General features: G+C 55.2%; 2 protein-coding genes across 5 annotated transcripts in view; one reads left to right on the forward strand and one right to left on the reverse strand.

The window, feature by feature from the left end:
• SARS2 (seryl-tRNA synthetase 2, mitochondrial) overlaps positions 1-18,650 on the forward strand; it is a 113,713-nt gene that overhangs the window by 51,951 nt on the left and 43,112 nt on the right. The gene's annotated exons all lie outside the window — the stretch shown is intronic.
• The window catches only part of PAK4 (p21 (RAC1) activated kinase 4), a 24,092-nt gene continuing 6,421 nt past the window's right edge, over positions 980-18,650 (reverse strand). For 2 of the 4 annotated variants that reach the window (XM_069078567.1, XM_069078569.1), the window contains exons 2-9: positions 6,746-6,988; positions 4,927-5,457; positions 4,186-4,623; positions 3,720-3,853; positions 3,362-3,488; positions 2,799-2,924; positions 2,319-2,453; positions 980-2,131 (exon numbers count right to left, since the gene is read on the reverse strand). In XM_069078567.1, coding sequence (XP_068934668.1) covers positions 1,976-2,131; positions 2,319-2,453; positions 2,799-2,924; positions 3,362-3,488; positions 3,720-3,853; positions 4,186-4,623; positions 4,927-5,457; positions 6,746-6,949 — 1,851 coding nt within the window. In that variant the 5' untranslated portion in view covers positions 6,950-6,988 and the 3' untranslated portion in view covers positions 980-1,975. Of the gene's footprint in view, positions 2,132-2,318; positions 2,454-2,798; positions 2,925-3,361; positions 3,489-3,719; positions 3,854-4,185; positions 4,624-4,926; positions 5,458-6,745; positions 6,989-14,086; positions 14,312-18,650 lie in introns of those variants that run through there. The other 2 variants (XM_069078570.1, XM_069078568.1) reach the window with 2 other exon arrangements.

Here is an 18,650-nt window from a genome sequence, read left to right on the forward strand (position 1 = left end):
CTGGGGCTCCAGTCACTGGGAACAGCCCAGGGAGAGGGCCTCAGCACCATCTCATCCAATACCAGCACAACTATGCAGGGCCCTAGCTGAGGCGACAAACTCCAGGGGGGCTTCTGCTGCTGCCCTGGATGCAAGGGGACTTGGCTTATCTCTGGTGTGACCTTCTACTGGCCAGTCCCATCTCACTAGGCAGTCTGTCAATTAATTACTCAAGTCCAGTAGGGAACCTTTCTGAAAAATGTGTAACTTAACAAAAAATCATGTCCCTCAAGGGACAAAGGGATCTCAGAGGCCACCTAGGCCAAAGCACTCATTTCACGGAGGGAGAAAAGGGCTCAGAAGAGCCTTGGCCTAAGATCACCCCAACCACGGGGAAAGAGGGGCATGGCCTAGTGGGAAGCCGTCTTTACATGGGGGAGTCCAGATGGAGGTTTGTGTCCATCCCAGTTTTGCCACCAGCTATGGGATCCAGCAAGCCACTCAACTTCCAAAGACAGTCCTAGCATTGGCTTCCTCAACGATGGGGAAGGAAAGGGCTTTGTGTGTCTTTCAGCACCACCAGGGACACAAGCTGGAAAGTCAACCCCTGCTCCCACACTGGTCATAGGTTAACCTAGAAGCTCACAGAGCCGAAGGACATGTAAGGTGGGGGTCCCAAAGTACTGCAAGAATGGGATTGAAGAACCAGGAACATCTTTCCCAAAGTCCTCTACCTTGAGGCAAGCTTACATCACTTGCATGATAGCTCAAATCCTATCTGAGATCTCCTGGGGACTGGAGGCCCCGGGGCCAGGGCTGCTTGAAGCTGGCCATCCCCACCCTCATCTTGATCTCAGGGTGAGCCCACCTGGCTACTCTGGAGCTGAGAGAAGAGGGGAGAGGGGCGCCAGGCACAAAGAAGACAAGACAGTGACTTGTTCCCATCATCCCCTCCTCTTGGCCCACTGCCCAAGCCCAGACACCCACACTCAACTACAACTTTTCTCAGAAATGAAGGAAAACATTTTACTTGTAAAACTAACTGGGGATCCAAGTCCACAGCATGGCTTCCCAAATCCAGGGCCCTGGCTCTTGGAGGACCCCCCTATGGAGCCAGGGCCGTAGGTTATGAAATGACAATATAAATAGCTCTTTTTTAAAAAAAAGAGGGTCCCATAGGAGCACAGTAGTATTCTCAGCAGAGGCCAGAGGAGAGAGGCTCCCCAAACCTGCCAGTCATCAGACATCAGCAGAAGGAGAGGCAGGCAGACATTCCCCATCGGCCTCCCAACTGGCTTGGAGGTGGGAAAAGGAAACAGGTTTTCACAAACTGAGTATGTCAACATAGGTTCACACCAACCAGCCAGACATGCACACACAAATGCCCCAGAGACACAGGCAAAGTCCAAGCATCCTTGCAAACATGTACAGACACACAAGACGGTGACCCAAGAAACACACGGAAGACACTGCCACGAGCTGAGGCTGCGTGGCTCTTCTGTCTGCACATGCCCACCCCAAACAGCCCTCTCTTGCAGGGTGAGCTGGCAGAAGCCTCAGTTCTCCTCTGCCTGGGCCAGGGGGGATGCTCCCCTGGCCTGCAGATTTCCAGTGTCAAGCCAATCATCCCCCAAATTGAGGCAGAGGTGGGGGTGGGGTCTCCACTCCAAAAGGAGACCCTTGTTGCCCTTGCTTCCAAGTTGTTATTTAAAAACATCAAAAAATCCAAACAAACTCAGTAGTTGAGTTCCCCAGAAGGGTCTGAAGGGGCCATGGAATGACCAGACCAAGTCCATCCAGTTAGGGGTCCACCTGCCAGGAGGCATCTAGCAAATGCAAGAGGGGAAGCCAAGGCTGGGGCGACCCCTTGATCTTCTCCCCTGCTTTGGGTGCAGAGGAGTCTGACTCCCAGGCTGGGGGCAGCTCCCTCTGAGGTGCTTCTTTGGTTAGGGGAAGGATCGGCGGGGAGGAGAGGGGGGAGGTGGGAGAGCCAGTCTCATCTCATGCGATTCTGGCGCATGAGGGGGACGATGCTGGCCGGGGGGCCCGCCTTGCACAGGAACGGGTGCTTCAACAGTTCACTGGCTGTGGCTCTCTGCGCCGGGTCCCGCACCAGCAGGCGATCCAAGAAGCCCTTCAGAGAGGGGGAAACCTGCAGGGTCAAGGGAAACAGTGGGCAGGACTCTCAGGACAGGGCATGGGCCCACAGGGCTCTGCATTCTGTCCCTTCTACAGGTTGCACCCCACCCCCCTCCAGTGTCTGTCTCCATTCCTAGAGAGGTGGCTATTTCTAACTGTACCCTCTCTCCTGGGGGAGGAATGTCAGCCCAGGCACTCACCTTGTGCAGGTTTTTTAGCTTAGGGGGCAGGTTGTCTCGGATCATCTTCATGGCTTTCAAGGGGGGCTCATTGAAATACGGGGGCTCCCCATCCACCATCTCAATGACCATAACTCCTAGGGACCATATGTCCACCTGGGGGGAAGGGAAGACAGCTGCTTTGGCTGAGAGGAAGGGTGCCAGGCCTCAGCACAGAGGACGTGAAGACTGACCTGTTCTTTTCTCCTCTCCTCCTCCTGCCCACCCCCCAATCCCAATCCACACAGGGCCTTCTTCCCACATCCTGGAGGTCCTTCAGCCTCCTGCTGTCCAGGCCTGGGTCATCCCCTAGTGTGGAAGGATCTAGGAGGTTTCTGTGCCCAAACAAGCCGCTTTCTCCCTTCCCTAAGGACAGCAGTATCTGGGCACATGAGGGCTCCCAGGCAAGCTGGCATGGCCGGGGTGGGGATGAGGAGTCACAAAGGCTGTCCTGGTCCTCACCTCCGGCCCATAGGGCAGGCGGGAGATGAGCTCAGGAGCCATCCAGTAGGGAGTGCCCACCAAGGACTTCCTTCTGGGCACTTCCTTGTTCACCTGGGCACAGAAGCCAAAGTCAGAGAGCTTCACCTGGGGACGAAACAGGAGTAGGAGAGTCAGGGGAAGCCAGGAGGGAACCAGTGGATGTGACTGGAGGGGACGGTCACAAAGCCCCTGGCACACACCGTAAGGACGACATATGTCCTTGCCACCATTTCATATATGAGGAGACCAAGGCTTGGAAGGGAAGGGGCTTGTCTGGGGCATTTTTCCTGGCTTCAATTAAGCACACCACACTGCCTCCAAGGAGCCCACCAGGAACCCACCCCCTTCCTCAGGGTCAGAGGGGAGGACCCAGTGTCCCTGTTATAGGATCTAAGTCTAGACCCCTGGAGTTGCTCAAAGGATCCACAATGGGTTGGTGATCTTTTCAGAATTCCCCCTCCAACATGGACTGGTGGCACTGACAAGTGATCTGGTCACTGGGGAGGGGGCTTCTTCAGCCTCTCGCCATGGCCCTTGCATACCCGCCCATCGTGGGTCAGCAGGATTGAGTCACTTTTAATATCACGGTGGATCACGCCCTGGGCATGGAGCACAGACAGGGCTTTCAGGACAGCTAGGCACACGGCAGCAATCTGTTCCTCATTCATCCTGGGGAAACAGTGAGAGAGGTGAGGCTGAGAGGGAGGCCATCCCCGGCCTCAGGCACCCCCGCTTTGAGTGTGCTCCCCAGGGTTGCTGCCTTGTGAATTCTCTCAAAGGGAACTGGGAGGGATAAGGATAAGGAAGGAATTACAGGAAGGATGAAGGGGGAGGAATGGCTGGGGTGGTTGAAGCAGGGCACGAGGTCTGGAGAGATGCATCCCAATCTCCCCACAATACCTGGTGTGGGTGACAATGTCTGTGAGGGCTCCCCCTTCCAGGAACTCCATGACAACCCAGAGCTCATCCCCAACCAGGTAGCTGTTGTACATCTCCACTACATTCTCGTGCTGGTAATCTCGCATGATGACCACCTGGAAGGGAGGGCAGGAAGGGACCCATGGGAACCTGGGTCAGGCAGCTTGGGGGAACAGGAGAAACGAGGACCACTTGCTTCCTGACACTCTCTCATCTGGTCCAGGCCTCATCAGGGAGAGCCACTGTCTGTCCTGGAAAGGCCAGCAGGCAGGAAAGTTGGTGCATGTGCGGAGAATGTGGGCCTGGGGCATCGTGGGACTGAGTACTGAGGTCCAGATGGGCCTTCCAAGGTTGGACAAGCCTGGCAGGGGAGCTGAGGTCAGAGCCTAACTGGGGAGGCCTCCTGTGCCTCCTGAGGGGCCCTCCCTCATCCCTGTTAATTCCCCACCTCATTGAACAGCAGCTCTCGCCGCTGCTGTTTCCGAAGGTCCATCTTCTTCACAGCAACCAGCTTGCCGCTGCTTCGGACCGTGGCAATACACACGATGCCCGTGGAGCCCTCACCGATCTTGATGAAGTTGTCTAGGTATGACCGGGGGTCACCCGGGTCCACCACAAGCTGCAACGCAGCTCGAAACTGCTCATGGGACACCCTCTGGGGCTCCCTCTGGGGTGAGCGGGGACCGGATGGGGGCATGGCCGGCTGGGCCGAAGGAGAGGGGAGCACACGAGAGGCCAGCTGGGGTTCTGAAGCATGTGGGCTCAGGGTCCCTGGGGCAGGGGCAGGCTCTGGTCCCCGGGCAGCACGGGGCAGCGGCTTGGCAGAGGAGTGTGGAGGGAGGCCTCCTGCAGAGGGACCATTAGGAGCAGGATTATGGGGCTCTCCCTGAAACAGAAAAGAGAGAGGGACTGGGTCAGCAGAGAGCTCCCCCAACCCCTCCAATCCTGCAGCAGTGGAGGAGAGTCCTCTGGGCCCCCAACTCCCTGACTGATGGTGAACAGACAGATGACAGATGGAGGAGAGGAAGGGAAGGGATGGAGCAGGGATGCTGGAGGCAACAGTAAACCCTCTTGTTAAGTGATAAGGAGATTTTGGAAGGTGTTGCAGAGGGACTAGACAGTAGGGGGTGTGGAGGAGGAGGAAGAGTGTGGAGTTGGTTCAGGTGGGGAAAGGGGCTGCCTTGGTTACCTGGGGCCCTGTGCCCCTTGGGGGGTGGTCCGAGTCAGCACGCGGGTATGTGTTAAATGGCCTGCCGGCCGATGACTTCGCCCCACCTCCTGGACCTGGGGGCCGTGGGGTCCGGACGTCAGGCCCTGACAGGGGTCGTTTGTCCCGGGGTGGCTGGGGGCTCCCTGGGTGGCCCGAGGCTCCCTCCCCTGATGACTTGGGCCTCTTCTCCGTCCCATCCCGCTTAGCCTCACCACCACCACCATGGTCCCTGCGCCCAGCTGCTCGACTCCGACCCTCTGAGGGACCCCTGCTGCCAGACTCCGGGTGTCCCTTCTCCTGGGCCCAGGCATGACCCCCCATCCCCTCGGCCTCAATGAGCCCATTCTCTTGGTGAGGTGGGGCATGATGTGGGGCTGGAGGACCCAGCAGGGGTGGGGGAGGGCTATCCCGACGAAGGGAGTTGGAGCGGGTCACAGACATGTTCTCAAACTCATCCAACAGCAACGTGAGGGCCCCATCCTTCGAGCCCTTGCTCCCCCGAACGATGGTCTTGGGGTTCGCCAGCAGGAAGGGGCAGGACGTGGAGGAGGAGGTAGGAGAGGAGCGTGCATCCGGTGTGGGAAGTGACAATGGAACAACACGTATGTGCAGAGACAACACAGAGACGGACAGTGAGATGTCACATGTCACATGGCAATGACACAGCCCTCTGGGCAGGGCGAGGCTGGCCCCAGTGCTCCCCCCCACCCTCCTCAGACCCCAGGATTCACTCCCCACCCTTCTCCTGATCCCCTAAGCTTGTCAAACAAAGCCTTGTTACTTCGTGAGGACCAGGGCCTGGGGGAGGGGGACAGAGGACATTAGCCCTCGGTTTGAGCTGCATTCTTCCCACACTAGGGAGACAAGAAAAGGAACCATGCCAGATGATGGGGAGGGGAGACAGAGGGGGTGAGAAGCAGCCTCAGAGGGCAGTGAAGACAGGGCAGGTCTACACCAGGGACAACCACTGGGCTGGGTGAGATAATCCAAGGTGTCTAATCCCACCCCTTCCCTAGGCCCCTCAGATATGGACGGAGAGGTATTTAGTGGCAAGAACTTGGCTGCCCATGTGGGCCTGAGGCTGGGGCAGGGCTGGCCCAGGGAGAGAGCTGATTCCTAAGTGAGTGAACCTGACTAAACCGGTTGGTCAGGCCCAGCAGCACCCTGGGAAAGGCTCCCAGGCCTGGGGGGGAGGAGGAGAGGAGGGGAGAGAGGCGGCCCCCAGGGTGGGGCCAACTCTGACCTGGCTGGAGCTAAACTTTATGTGGCAGACAGCCATTTTCTCCCCCACCATACCCCCCAAGGGCCACTTTTCAGGGATGGAAGTGTGATCTGGGGAAGATCTAAGGGAGGAGAGCAGCAGAACAGTAGCTGTTCTAGAGCTGGGCCTCAGCGGAAGCTTGCCCCCAACATCACTGGTGGTAGGGCCATGGACAAGTCATTAACCCACCTCAGTCTGCCCATCTCTAAAATGGGGGTGCTATCAGTGCCAGGGTTTGGGTCCCAGAGGGCTGGGATGAGACTATGATCTCAAAGGCATTTCAAGATTACAGAGAGCTCAGAGTAGGCCGCACCAAGCCTGGGACCATCCCAGCAGCTCAGAGTCCCAAGCCCTAGGCACCCCTGACCCGCATATAAGCTGGGCCGCAGGAAGGCACCCGGCAGGCCTGAGGCAGACAGACCAGTGGCTAGGGTTGGGCGGCACCTCCCTTGTGGTCACCACACTGGAGGCCTGAGGTACATTAAGAGTCAGGGTTGGGGGGCTGGCCTTCGGACCAGGGGACAACCTAGTGCCTACCTTCGGGGCCCCATGCTGGATGGCGGTGATGCAGGCAGGGTCGATAAGGGGCTTAGGCCGCCGGGCTGACTCCTCAATGAGCCCCTGCCACTGCTGAGGCAGCCCCGTGAATTTCTGCTCCTGCTGGTCAAAGCCCGTGTGCACACGGTGCTCAAAGTTGGATGGGGCCGAGATCTCCAGCCTCTTCTTCTTCTTCCCAAACATGGTGTGTGGGCTGCTGTCACCGTATCCCAGCTATGAGGCCTGTGGGCAAGGGAGGGAGTTGCTGGGGCCCCTGGGGTGCCCCATTCCTCCAGGAAAGGCTGGACAGTATGGCCCCCTCCTCACTAGATCAGGGCCAAGCCTCCCTTTTCAAAGTCCCTATCTCTTATAGGAGACAGCACAGCGGTCTTGGGCCAGAGGCAGGGTTGACCTAGCTCCATTTTATAGATGAGGAGTCCAAAGGTTCCTGGCTGGGCTGTCATTAACCCTACACTGCAAGAGACTCAGGCAGGTGTCAGGAGTCACAGAGTGAGAAGGGGAAGGAACACCTTGGCTGGGCACTACAGAGGATGTCCAGACAAGGACCCACCAGAGATGCCAAGGCCAAGCCTGGGGGGGGGGACAGGCAGCCTGAGCGCCATCCCCCTCCACTCCACACACCCTCCCTCTCCACATGCCTCCTTTTAAAGGCAGGTGGGGCTGCACCTTTGCCAACATCTAAGCACCCATGTGCCTGTCTGGGATGTGGTCCATGCATGTTGGTGCATGTGTGCATGTATGTATGTACCTATGGACATCCACATGTCTGTGTAGCTATCAGGCCCCTCTCCTGTGCCCCAGCCCAGGCCTCACTCATCCCCTCCCATCAATCCCTGATTCCTGCCAGATTGGAGTGGAACCCTCCCGCCAGGCAGTGCCCAATGTGGCCCCCTGCAGCAGCACCATCCTGGGGAACCGGTTTGGCTGTGGGAGCTGCTGGGGGTGGGGCAGGCCAGGCCCAGGCAAGGGAAGGGAGGACTAAGTGCCAGCCTTTCCTGCCTGGTCAGTGAGCCAAGGGTGTAGGTGGGCAGGGATGGGGCCTCTGTGGTCACAGCCCCCAGGAAAGGCCACACAGACTTTCTTCCCTCCCCTTCCATTCTGGGGCCCAGCCATTAAGTCACCTGCAGGCTCTGTGGCTATAAAGGGCCTCCTCACTCCCCAGTAAAGAGGTTTCAAAGCATTTTGCCTTGACTGTCACTGTAGCTGAGCCCATGTCCCTAGGGGATGAGAATGAGGGCCAAGCACGTGGAGGAGGGTAGAAGAACACCAGTTTGTCCTGGGGAAGGCAGATCTAAGGGAGAACTTCCTTAGAGCAGTAGGCCAGCAGAAAGGGCTTAATGGAGGCCCTGGCTGGGTGGGGATGTCATGTGGCTAGCCTCAGTGTACTGGGGTCTGGCTGGGCACTCCCTGCTCAGGCCGGTCAGTGAAAGGTCCCAATAAACAGTGCCACATGTGGGCCCAGTCTGCCAACTTATCTACCTCCTGCCAGGCAGTTCCGCTCCCCTTTCTTCCCTTCCCCTCCGCGGTCCCATCAGAGAGACTGACACCCCCCCCCCCACTGTCACTGGGGAGCCACACCTCCGGATATTTGTCCTAGTCCCCCTTCCCTGTCGGCAGCTGGACAGACAGCAGACACACAGAGGAACTTGAGTGGGTGGAGTATATTTACAGAAGCCTCAAGCCCTGTCCCCAGAGACCAGGCCTATTCCCAGCCCACCCCCACTGCACTGTCCTCAGACACCCACCCAAATGTACTGCTCCTGGCCCCTTGGATCCCAAGAGCCCTGCTGGGGGTCCCACACATGATTCCCCATGGCTACCAAACCTTCAGCTTAACATTCCTCAAGTGCCCCCAGGGCTGCTGGAGGCAAGCCTTGGGGTCAATTCTAAGATCCCCATCTGGACCCCATCTCCCCTAGACTACAAGGCCCTTTCAGCAGCGTGAGCCCCTTCATAGGAAGATCAAGAGACAATGCCCACCTGTGATGGCATTCTGGGATAGTTGCAGCCCTGGCCTGTGTCTAGCCTGAGTCCGGGAATGCTGACATTCCCACCCTTCCATACCAGACCAGACTCCAAGGGCCCCTCCCCCACCTAGTCCCCAGCCTTCAGGCCTTATCAGCAGCCAGGGCCAGGCCCCAAACACAAACAAGAGGGAGGAAGAGCCCGATAAAAGTAGTAAAAGTAGAGGGCGGAAGGGCAGCAGAAGTACAAGGAGGAGGCTGGCTTTCCATTCCACCTAGAGGGGTTGGAGGTTACAGAACAGGGCCAGGGAGCCTGCGGCCTCCAGGTCTGGATTCAAAGGGCTGTACTCAGGGCCTAGAGAATCAGCAGGAGAGGCTGCAGGCTCCTCTGGGGAGCACCCGAGAGGCCTTGAACAAGAGGCTCTCTATGCCCAGCAGCAGTGGGATGGCTGGAGAGGCAGAGGCCATTCTGCTCTCCTCCAGCCTCCCGGCCTTTCAGGGCACAGCTGGAGGCTCTCTCTACCTCCAAGGCCCAATCTCTTCCCAAGGTGGGGGGTTTGGGGCCACAGGCCAGGTCCAGGGCTGCCTTTCCGTCCAGTAGGTGCTTAGCCAAAGACTTGTTGACGGAGTGCCCAGAGGAACATGAATCTGAGTGTGCCTAGGGCACAGCAGGCCTCCAAAAGTTTGTCTCCATCCCCCAGCTGGAAGGCCGCCTGGTCCAAGCCATCTTGGAAAAGGAAAGCTCTCTGCATCACATAAGACGGATGACCTTCAGTTGTGCCTGTGGACCCCGGAGGAAGTTCTGCTCAGCAGCAGGCTTGTCTGCCTTTCTGCACACCAGCAGAATAAGTCTGTCTTACAGGTTTCAGTCCCTCCAATCCCTGAAGGGCGTTCTCATGCCCCCGTTAATTCTTCTCTTGTCTAGGCCAAGCACCTTTCGTGTCTTCTGACGACCTGTGCATGGTGTGGACTGGAAAGGCTTCACTGAACACTGTGGTGTTATCCAGACTCTCAGTCCTCCTCTGGGAGCTAGCAGCCCTCACCGAGCCTCTGCTGGGCCTCCATGTTCAGCCACAGGTGACACTTTCAAATCAACTTCCATTTTACACTCCTGAGGTTGACTTTTTAAAGCCCAAGTGTGAACATTAACATTCAACCCTATGCAATCTCTGTTCAATTTGGCCCAAAGAACATCAGAGGCTGTCTTGATTATTTTCAGTCTTAAACACTATTCGTGGCTGCTTTCTGTGATCCAGGAATTTCACAGGCATGCCTCCTATGCATTAACCATGTTACTGACAAAAACACCAAAAATGCCCAGGGCTCCAGCCAGGTCCTTGGAGACTTTCATGGGAAAGCTCTTTCTAGGTCAACTGAAACTATGAGTGATCTTCTGGGGGTCCAGCCATTGAACAAAGTCCAGCTGCACTACCTGCTGCCTGCTTTCCTGTCTGGGCCCCATCTCTCCAGAGTCCATAAGCACAGCGGGCCTGACAACCAGCAAGGGAAGCTGCATCTGCAGGACTCCCTGCATCTACCAATCTGGTAACCTGGGCAAAGGAGGAGAAGGGGGAGCCAGAGCATGGCCTGTCCAGGTTATGCTGATCCTTTACCATCACTTCCTTAATAAGAAGTCCTAGTACTTAGTCAGTAACGGAAGGCAAGATCACTGGCCTCTAGCTTGAAGATTCTATTTTCTTCTCATTGTGGAAAATTGGAGATGTCCTTGCTACAGTAGGGCCATGGTGCTCCCCTAGCTCTCCATGATCCCTCCAAGGTCACTGACAGGGGCCCAGCAGCAGCCTGCGTCTACCAGATCTTCCAGGACCCCAGGATGGAGTTCTGCTGAGCTGGGGGCCCACTCACAACAGCTCAGTAAAGCTCTTGATGTCCAATTCTCATCCGCCATTTTTGCTTTGATCCAAAGATCATCCCCCTCAACAGAAACCTTCTTGCCTCACCAGCTCTCCGTCTCCTGTCCACCAGAAGCTTTAGTCTCCCCCTTCTTCCACCTGACTCCTTCCCCTGCCCCACTTTGTTGCCCTCAGCTTTCTCAAGCTCCGCTCCACACAAAGGCTGCCAAAGGTCTTCTGACCCTCGCCCACCTCATTACCTGCTCCTGCTTCCATCTTCTGTCAGTGCCTTTGAAAAGCTAAGTTGGTTGGGGAGTTTCCTGTGCAGTGACATCCACCTCAGAGACCTCAGCCAATGAACTATCATGGGACAGACTAACCTACTGCCTGCCCTCTATGGCTCATCAATTCACAAAAAGAAAACTAAGAACAATATTTTTAATGGTTATCACCAGGCCAACTAATCAGATTCCCCAAGTTACACGGAACACACAGAGATTAAACTGAGGAGATGCATTGTGCTCTCCATGACCCTCCACTTTTGAGTTCCTAGCCTTATATATTCTAATCACAATATGGAATTATTTTATCCACACGTTCAATAGAATATTAAACAGGAGAGACTTAACGGCAGAACAGAAGACTGTACCAGGGCCATTTCTACCTGAGCCCCATCAAAAAGTTGGGAACACATTCATAATGATACTGTGTGTTTCTAAAGAACCCAGACTCACAAGTATATTTCTGGCATCACAACTCCGTCAGGCTAGGAGGCTCAGGAGCTGAAAGGTCCAGGACCTTTAAATGCCTAGGAGAGCTAGAGTTCTAATCCAACTTTTCAGAACCCAGATCAAGTGTGGCCTCTCCAGAGGAACCAGGGACACTGGGACTTGAAGGGCAGGTTGTGGACATCAGGAAGATGTAGCCCCTCCTCCTAGAAACAAAAGCTCCCTATTCTTCCCCTCCACTGGGCCAAGGTGAGAGGTCATCCTGTGGGATGTCTGCCTTTGGCAGCCCTGAAATCACAGGGATATCAGGGTCAGGTCCACTATGGCCTGAGGGCCAAATCTGGCCTGCTGCTTGTTTTTGTACAGCCTGAAAGCTAAGAATGATTTTTATTTTTTATTTTTTGGAGGGGGGAAGGCAAAGCAATTGGGGTTAAGTGACTTGCCCAAGGTCACACAGCTAGCTAAGTGTCAAATGTCTGAGGTGGGTTTTGAACTCCTGGGTTCTGGCCCGATGCTCTATTCACTGTGCCACCTAGCTGCCCCCGTATTTAATACTTTATTCAAAAGTATAAAAGTCGTCCTTAGTTTATGGGTCATACAAGAACAGGTAGTAGGCCATAGTCTAGTAGCCCCTTAACAAATTGCTCCCAATTCTGGTGTAAGGACAAGTGGAGGAATGAACATAGAACCCAATCATTCTCAAGCTGGAAGGGACCTTGGTGATCAGACAGCCCACTGCAGAGCCCAAAGGAATTCCCACGATCACATCTGGGGACAAGTGGCCCTGCAGTCCCTGTTTGCCTGTTATCAGAGAGGTCTTCAGCGCCACCACCTCCAGAACCAGCCTTGTCAAGCCCAACTCTGCCTCCTGTAACTTCCACCCCATGGCTCCTACTTCTGCATTCTGGGATGAGACAAATCTCGGCCCTCTTCCACCAGCACCTGAAAATAGTGCTGCCCCCTGCCATTCTGCCCTAAGCTCCAACAGCTCCTCCTCAGCCTCAGGCTCGAGGGCCCACGGCATTGTAGGGGCCCTTCTCAACTGGGGCACTCTCCAGGAGAGCAAGGTTTTTTTATGGAGCTGTGGCACCCACAACATGGTACTCAGATGTGGTCGGATCAGGGAAGAGAACAGGAGGATGAATACGGCCAAGAACCTGGGCGTCTCTTAATGCTGCCTGAGATGAGTGGCCAAAATCCATGAACAAATACATGCTCTCAGGAGCCACATACAATACTAGCGATGGGAGAAGAGGCTGGAGAATGCACCCACTGCCCTCTTCTCTGCAGAGGTGGCACACAGCCACCAGCTTGGCTGATGTGCCGAATTTGACCTGTTTTCCTTCTCCCTGGAATCACCTGGTCATCCATTCATTGGGATAAAAATGCTACAGGGTCTAGGGCTGTCACAAGTCCCAGCTCATGAGCTTAGACAAGTGCCCTGAGGATCTTGGAGCTGGAGATCTCCCAGGGTGTCGAAGCCAGGCCATAACTTAACAGGAAGCCCTCCAGGATTGCCATTCCTGGACAGAGCTGAAGTATGCTTGTCTGTAACTTCTCTGGCTCCCATCTGCCCTTCAGGGCCAAAGAGGCCAAGGACAAAATATTTGAACATAGTGAAAATGGCCTGTCCGCCTAACAGTGAGGACGAGGGCTGGGCCAGATGAGCTCTCAAAGCCTCTTCTAGCTCTGATATGCTATTATTGAGGTTTCTCCTTTGAGGGAAGCCATGTGGGAAGAGGAAGATGAGGGTCAGTCCTAAGAGGAAGGGAGCAGCCCCCTCTGAGGGGCTGAACTAAGCCAAGACCCAGACCTGAGGTTTTCTTTGCTCTAATACAGGCCTCATAGCCCAGTTATCATAGGTAGTAACCTTTTCCTCAGCCCATTAGTATTAGTAATAATAATAAAGGACAGGTGAGGAGAGGAGAGGAAAGATGCTGGACCATCCTCTTTCCCTCTCCCCCTGTCCTTCCCCAAATGGTCACATAACACAAAGGGCTTCTCTCCTCTATCCCATAAGTAAACAAGAAGTCAGGCCCAGTTACAAATGGCCCCAAAGACCCTTGTCTGGGGCTGAGACCATATCACCTGGCTCCCCTGAATCTTCTTCTGGTGACTGACTGCCCCATCCCAGTCCCCTCCACCCTCACCCCCACCCACACACCACCTTCCAAACTCTGGCAGAAGTAGAGGCCTGCAGCCATGTGAAAGGGGCCAGTCAGCCTGGAGAACTCCCATCAGCCTGGGGTCAGGCCTACTTTTCCTGCCCATTAACAAACAGCCTCCAACCATGATCTAAGGCAAACACACAGAGCTGGGGGACTGCTGGGGAGGCCCTCGGGTGGCAAGAAGGCCCAGATCTCCATCCAGGAACAGCTGGGGGTAGATGCAGAGAGGGTGCTGAGCCATCATTCCCCAGTGGGGGCCCAACACAAAGGAGACTTTTCTCAGAGCCTCAGTAGGAGGCCAAGGCTCTGATTCCCACAACAAGTATGTGAGGAGAGAGATCAGATAAAACTTCATTCATTCTAGTGAAAGATGAGGAAAAGTAAAAATAAGGTTCCCCTCCCCCCTCCCCAATCAATGGGCCCTTCTCCTGCTACCTACTTCCCTCCTCCCTCAAGGAACAAGAGAGACAAAGCTAGCACCCTCCCACAAAGAACAATAAGGGCCCAGGTACCCCAAGCCAGCAGCTCCCACAAGGCACCTGTGTGCACCCGCCTCCCAGCACTGAAAGGTCCTGCCCTCCTCCCCACCCTCTCCCTCTGGGCTCACCTCCACCTCCCTGTTCCTCCAGCTTTCTCTTTCTAGTCCAGACAAGGCTGGACCAGTGAGGGGAGTTCAGAGAGAAGCAATCCTAGGCAGGGTGGGCTCATGGGCCAGAGGGAGCCAGCTCTGCTCTCCTGGCATGCCAGCATCTGAGCCCTGCTCTGGCTGGCTGACCCTGCTCCAAGCGGCCCAGCTCCCGCTCACTCCCCCAGTTTCCCTCCTCAGGGCCTGCCCCCTTGGCAGGGATTCAACCTCAGCTGCCATGGGGAGGCGGGGGTTGGGGAGGGGCCCCAAGTGCTCCATGGCCTGAGTCAGATTCCCTGCTGTTTGTTGCTGCCCAGAAGGGCGACTAGTCCTGACTGGGGCAAAGAGAGGGAAGGTGACCCCTAGCCCACTTCCTCCTTATTGATGGGAGGGGGAGAGGGCTAGAGACACAGAGCAGTCCTGTCCTGAAAGAGAGACAGTGACAGAGACAGTGAGACTGAGACGGAGAGTGTTTATGTGTGAGGGGGCAGGAGCAGAGGGAGTGTCCTGACAGTTAGAAAGGTACAGAACCAGAGGGCCAGGCAGGAAGGGAGGTCCGGCTGGATGGCCAATGAGATGGCTCGGCTTCAAACAAACTGACCAGTGAGATAAAGGCTGGAGGACAACTGGCCTGTGGGGAAGGTGAGACAAGGGGCTAGCCTGAGGCAAACAGAGGGCTGCCATGTTTGTCTCCAGAGAGCCTGGGCTGAGGGGCACAGGCCCCCATTTCATACCTCTACCATAACACAGCCAGCCTAAAGCCAGATCCCAGGAGGTTTAAAGACTGACACCACCTGGTGCTTAGAGATCCCAAGATGAAAGGGTTGGAGGGATGGGCTCCACCCCCGCACGGTCATTAAGACTCCCAGTCTTCTTCCAGCCTGACTCACCCAGAGGCAGACCTCAAGGATACCAAGGCCATGGAGACCCAGCCCTCCTCCACCACCACACTGACACCGAGGGCTTGAGGCTGGGTGGCTGGCCCAGGGCCTGTGGGAGACGCAATGTCAAAGGTCTCAGACCCACCAGCACCAGGGAAAGGACTGTTCCCCAAAGTCCCCCTGCTGGAAGAAAAGCTGGTTTAGGGCCAAAGTCCAGCCAGGCAGTCTGCAAGTATTTCTTAAATCCATACTCTGTGTCAGGCACTATGAGTTAGAAAGACAGGCAAAGCCTCCTTCCCTCAAGAAGCATCCATGCGAATGGGCAGCTGGGTGGCACAGTGGATTGTGCTGGGCCTGGAGGCAGGAAAACCTGAGTTCAAATCTGTTCTACTTAGCTGGGCAACCATGGGCAAGTCACTTCACCCTGTTGGCCTCAGTTTCCCCATCTTGTCAAATCAGATGGAGAAGGAAGTGGCAAGCCACTTCAGTATCTTTGCCAAGGATACCCCAAATAGGGTCACAGCAGGTCAGACATGACTGAAATGACTGAACAACAAACGTAGGAGAGAACGGTAAAAACGCTGCTAACACAAAATACACGCAGTGTAGAAGGGAGGTAACCTTTTAAAAACAAGGTGCCAGCAGCTGGGAGGAAGCCACCTCAGGGAGCTGAGGATCAGAGGTAGAGGCCTGAAGGCCGAGGGGGTGACAGCAGCAAGAAGCCCCTAGCATCTGGACAGTAAAGGGTAAGAGACCGGAATGGGGGAGGGCCCAAATCAGGCCAAGTGACCTGAGCACCAGGGCAGAGGGCCACATGGTGGACAAAGATTGTGAGATATCGCCTAGGCAACAGAGTGGGGAAGGGGCTGCAGTGGGGAGACCAGCTAGACAGCTAGGGCGGGAGAGGGGAGAAAGGAGGGGGGAGGGGGAGAGAATGTCCTAAAAACCAAGCAGATGAAAGTCTCAAAGAGGACAGGGTGATCCAGTGTTCAAGGTCTCAGAGAGGTCAAGGAGGAGCACTGAGCAAAGACCATTGGATTGGGCAGTTATGTGATCAACGGTGACTTCGGAGAGGGCAGTTTCAGTTGAATGAGGCAGTCTGAAGGCATAGAATGGGTTTAGAAGAGAGTGAGAGTGGAGGGCAGGGAAGTACCAACTGTAGACTTTCAAGGAGTTGAGCCACAAGGAAATTAGAGATAAAGGAAGAGGGTGATTGGGAGTGGATGGATCACATCCTCAGGCTGAGGGGAGGGAGCCAGCCAGCTGGGAGGGGCAGACGGGCCATGACAAGGAACACAGGGACCCATGAATGTAGGTGCAATCTGTTGAAGACAAGCAAGCGTGGGATCCTGGCCTTGGAGAGAAGAACCCCTTGCCATCAGAGCCCTGAGAGGAGGAGATGTGGTGCAATAAGGAGGAAGAGGTGAGAAGGGAGAGCTCTCCCTGAGGAGTCTGGATCTTTTCAGCAGAAAGGGCAGGGGGGAAGCACCTCCCAGGACTTGAGGAGAAGAGGGGACAGCAGAAGGTGGTTCATCAAGGGGTCGAGATGAGGAAAGGGGAGAGAGGCCTGGGAAAGAACTGAAGGGACGGAGGGAACCCAGCTCACAGGGAATTAGATGTGGGGTTTGTGGAGCCCAGCAAAGTGTGGAAGAGCAGAAGATTCTGATCTGATAAAGGGGCTTCTGAGTTTGTGAACAGAGAGGTGATGGGCAGCCATTGTCACAGAGTGAGCCCATTTCTGGACAGAAAGCAAGCATGGAGAGTGAGACGTTTGAGAGACCAGGAGCTTACAGCATTTGAAGGAGGATCAAAATTTATGTGGAAGGACCTACTCTGTGGTGAGGAGCTGGGAAGGGGAGGCCATGCAGGGAGCCTCCTAATCCATGTGAGGGGAGGAGGTGGGGGCAGGAGAGAAGGGATGTCTGGCAGAGCCTCTGACCCTTCCACTCTCAAAAAGCTAAGTCAGGGTTTCTGCCTGGGATGAATTCCAAAGCTCCCTCATCGCTTGGCCTGAAGAATGCCCCATAAAGATTCTTTCTAGCCCAGAGAACTGGGGAAACCCTCCTAGGCTGGAGATCAGGGATCATCCTGTCCAGTCTCCTGTCCTCAAACAGGAAAGGGGGATGGAGGGGGAAGTGAAGGTACCTATCCCTGAACCTAATTAACCACAGAGCTCAAAATGGCACCAACAAGAGGGGCTCTGCCCTGCTCCACCTGCCAGGACAAACAGCCACCATCACTGGCCCAGGAAGGTCCCTGAGTTGTTCAGGCAGCCAAGAGAAGGCTGGCGTTAGATGGTCACCTGCCTCCCCTGACCTCAAAGCTTGCAAAAAGGTAACACCTGTGGTCTGCAATGGCCAGCATGTACACAACTACTGCTCTCAGGAACCAAAGGGGTTTAGGGCCTGGCCCTTCCCTCTGAATGCTTAGAATGTAGAGCTGACAGTGCCTTCCACACAGGGAGCGCCTTCATCAATATAGGAATTAGATTATTTAGCCCCTCCTAAGAGATTTCATTAACAGCCTCAGAGAGCTTCTTAGGTCTCCACACACGAGAATACTCTGGCCTCTTCCTCAATGAGGAGAAGCTGGGGCACTTGGGTGTCCCGTATCTCCCTGAGGGGGCAGGAAGCCCAGTGGAGCTCCTCAGAGGACCTCAGTGCCAAGACAGCGCTGTCATTTATGACCTGCGTGACCTGGGGTGAGCTGCTACCCCTCTCTGCACCAAGCTGGACAAGATGATCTCGTAAGGCCTTCCAAACCGAGGCTGATGATTTCACCATCCTCCCTTTGTGGGCTTTCTCCCCCTATATCTTAACTGCCAGGAAATGGGCCTAATGAGGATTCCCAGACAGGACACTCCAATGCCCCAGGCCTCTTGGCCATGCTCAGGCTGCCCTTCTTGCCTGAGATTCCAGCTCCTGGCCCCTCATCCCTTCTGCCCTGGCCCATCACAAGTCCACTCAGCTCAAGGGATCCCACAGGGCCTAGACTGAAATCTCTGGTCTCTGGGGGGAGGAAGGAAAGAAAGAAGACAACAAGCATTTATTAAGTGCCTGCTGTATGCCAGGGCCTGTGCTAAGTACTTCCCACTTCGGATCTAATTTGGTCTTCCCAACAACCCTGAGAGGGAAGTGCTCTTAGGATCCTTATTTTATACATAATAGGAAATCACTTGCCTAGGACCACACAACTATTGAGTATCTGAGGCTGTATTGCAATTCAGATTTTCCAGAGTTGGCCCCCTCCCCCAGGAAATCCCTTTGTATCCATTGTTCTTATCTGGGTTCAGAACTTGTTCAATAGGAAAGATGGGGGAGAAAGAGAAAGAGGAGAGAGAAGGATATAGAAGGAGAGAGGGATAGAGAGAAAAGAAGGGAAGAGACGAGAGAAAAAGGAGACAGAAAGAGAAGAGTAATAAAAGAGAGAAAGAGAGAAGAGAAGAGAGAAAGTGGAGAGTGAGAGACAGAAACAGAAATGAGAGGGGGGAACAGAAAAGAGAGGAGAGACAGAAAGAGAAGAGAGAAAGAGGGAGAGGTAGAAAAGGGGCCAGAAAGAGAAGAGAGAAGGAAGGGGAGAGAGAGGGAGGAGAGAGAAGAAAGGAGAGAGGGAGAGAGGGAGAGAGAGAGAGAGAGAGAGAGAGAGAGAGAGAGAGAGAGAGAGAG

The sequence above is a fragment of the Petaurus breviceps genome, unplaced genomic scaffold (assembly GCF_028583685.1).
Source record: "Petaurus breviceps papuanus isolate PSGF00001 unplaced genomic scaffold, PetGlider_PUasm1.0 91041, whole genome shotgun sequence".
Lineage (NCBI taxonomy): Eukaryota > Metazoa > Chordata > Mammalia > Diprotodontia > Petauridae > Petaurus > Petaurus breviceps.